This window comes from Zerene cesonia, chromosome 16 (assembly GCF_012273895.1).
Source record: "Zerene cesonia ecotype Mississippi chromosome 16, Zerene_cesonia_1.1, whole genome shotgun sequence".
In the NCBI taxonomy this organism is placed as follows: domain Eukaryota; kingdom Metazoa; phylum Arthropoda; class Insecta; order Lepidoptera; family Pieridae; genus Zerene; species Zerene cesonia.
Genome location: NC_052117.1, coordinates 6904816 through 6906526, shown reverse-complemented (window position 1 = coordinate 6906526; position 1711 = coordinate 6904816). Strand labels below are relative to the sequence as shown.

General features: G+C 46.4%; 1 protein-coding gene across 1 annotated transcript in view; it reads right to left on the bottom strand.

The window, feature by feature from the left end:
- Window positions 1-6: 6 nt before the first annotated feature.
- LOC119833069 (forkhead box protein N3-like) overlaps window positions 7-1711 on the bottom strand; it is a 16474-nt gene continuing 14769 nt past the window's right edge. Inside the window, exons 5-8 of the mRNA XM_038356942.1 lie at window positions 1624-1704; window positions 1078-1152; window positions 575-805; window positions 7-180 (exon numbers count right to left, since the gene is read on the bottom strand). Of these exons, the coding sequence (XP_038212870.1) occupies window positions 37-180; window positions 575-805; window positions 1078-1152; window positions 1624-1704 (531 nt within the window). The 3' untranslated portion in view covers window positions 7-36. The remainder of the gene's footprint in view (window positions 181-574; window positions 806-1077; window positions 1153-1623; window positions 1705-1711) is intronic.

The following is a 1711-nucleotide window of genomic DNA, read 5'->3' as shown; positions in this document are numbered from 1 at the left end:
GGGTGCGGGGGCGCGCGCGGGGGTGCCCGGGGCGCGCTAGCTGAGCGCGGGCTGCTCGTGGCAGGCGACGCCGGCGAGGTTGAGCAGCGCCTCGGCCGTGCGCCGCTCCTCGCCGCCGCCGCTGTACGAGTGCTCGTCGCGCGCGCACCGCGATATCACCAGGTGCGCCTCGGGCGGCAGCTGCAACGCGACGCCGCTCGTTGTATATCACTTATTTGTATATATTTAATATGTAATGTATGAAAAAATAAATTGATAATGGAGGCGTGCTCACACTCGCATAATTTATTTATTTTATTATAAATTCATATAAGCTTTTCTTTAATACGTATTTAGTCGAGGCAGGTAATGTGACACAACATCTTTTTTATGTTGCTTGTCTAAACCATGCCTCAAGCTAATCTATTGCATGGGGTCATCTCAGAATCTTGGCATGACAGTGTCAAATATGTTTGCCTTCTTACATGCGGCATGTCGGAGTAGACTTTATCGTACTCAACAAATACTTTTGAATTAACAAGTGAGCGGCGGACCGGTCCGTTACGCAACGCGTTACGGCCGCCGGGGCACGCACCTGATCCATGACCCGGGGCCCGTACTTCATGGCGAGCACGGTGGCGGCGGCGAGGTACTCGTCGGCGCCGGGCGCGGGGCGCGCGGGGCGGGCGGGGTGCGGGGTGTGCGCGGGGTGCGCGGGGCGCGCGTCGGCCAGGCGCCGCGCCAGGTGCGGGAACAGCGCGGGGTCCGGCGCGTTCTTGTGCTCGCCCTCCGCCTCCGCCGGCGGGACCGGCTGCCGCCCGAACGCCTGAGAACAAACCAGTACATTCAATACATACTATACTAATATTATGAAGCTGAATTTGTTTGTTTGTGTGTTTTACGGATTTCTAAAGTAAAAAGTTCATTTACGGGACAAGGTATACACAATTACATTATTGCAAAGGAGCAACTTCAGAGTTTCTTGCCGGCTCTTCTCTATAGAAACTACTTTGCAAACCGGTGGTAAATGTTGAAAATGTATTATGACGATTCAAAAGTGCATCTGAAGTGAGTTTGACAAAACTATAATATACAAACCTGTAGCAAGGTGGAGCGGTGCTGTGGATCCACGGTCCACAGTGAACCCTTACCGACACCAGGCGCCGCTGCAACCTGCAATTATAACATGAACTTAGTTACATATATGCATTTATATTAAGTCGTAGAAACACAGAGCAGGATTCCTTTTATAATAGGTAATTAGACTTTCTAATATTTTAATTAAACTATTGAAAATAAGTTTCTGGATTTAATTAATAAAGTATATTTAATGTGTTTTAAAAGCATTCTCTTTGAAACTTCTGTAACAATTTGGTGAAAGCGTTGAAAAAAAAACAAATCAGTCTCTTAATGTAGGAAGCATGTGATGAAAATACTTTTATAATAATATTTATATGAGATAAATGTGAGAAGAATATATGGCACATATATAGTATTATCACAGAGCAACTACAGAGTTTCTTGGTTTCTTTGTAGAAATTGCTTTCCGAACTCATTTCTTAATAGCACAATGTTACAAAATCGCTTCCAAATGAAGTCCACCTCAATAAAAAAAATATTCGAGTTTCAGTTGACACAACATACCTTGTGAAAGCACTTATTCAACGACAGATTGTGTCGCACGCTGTTCTTCCACCCTTGCGGCGCGTGCTTGAAGTATGGAAAGTGTCGT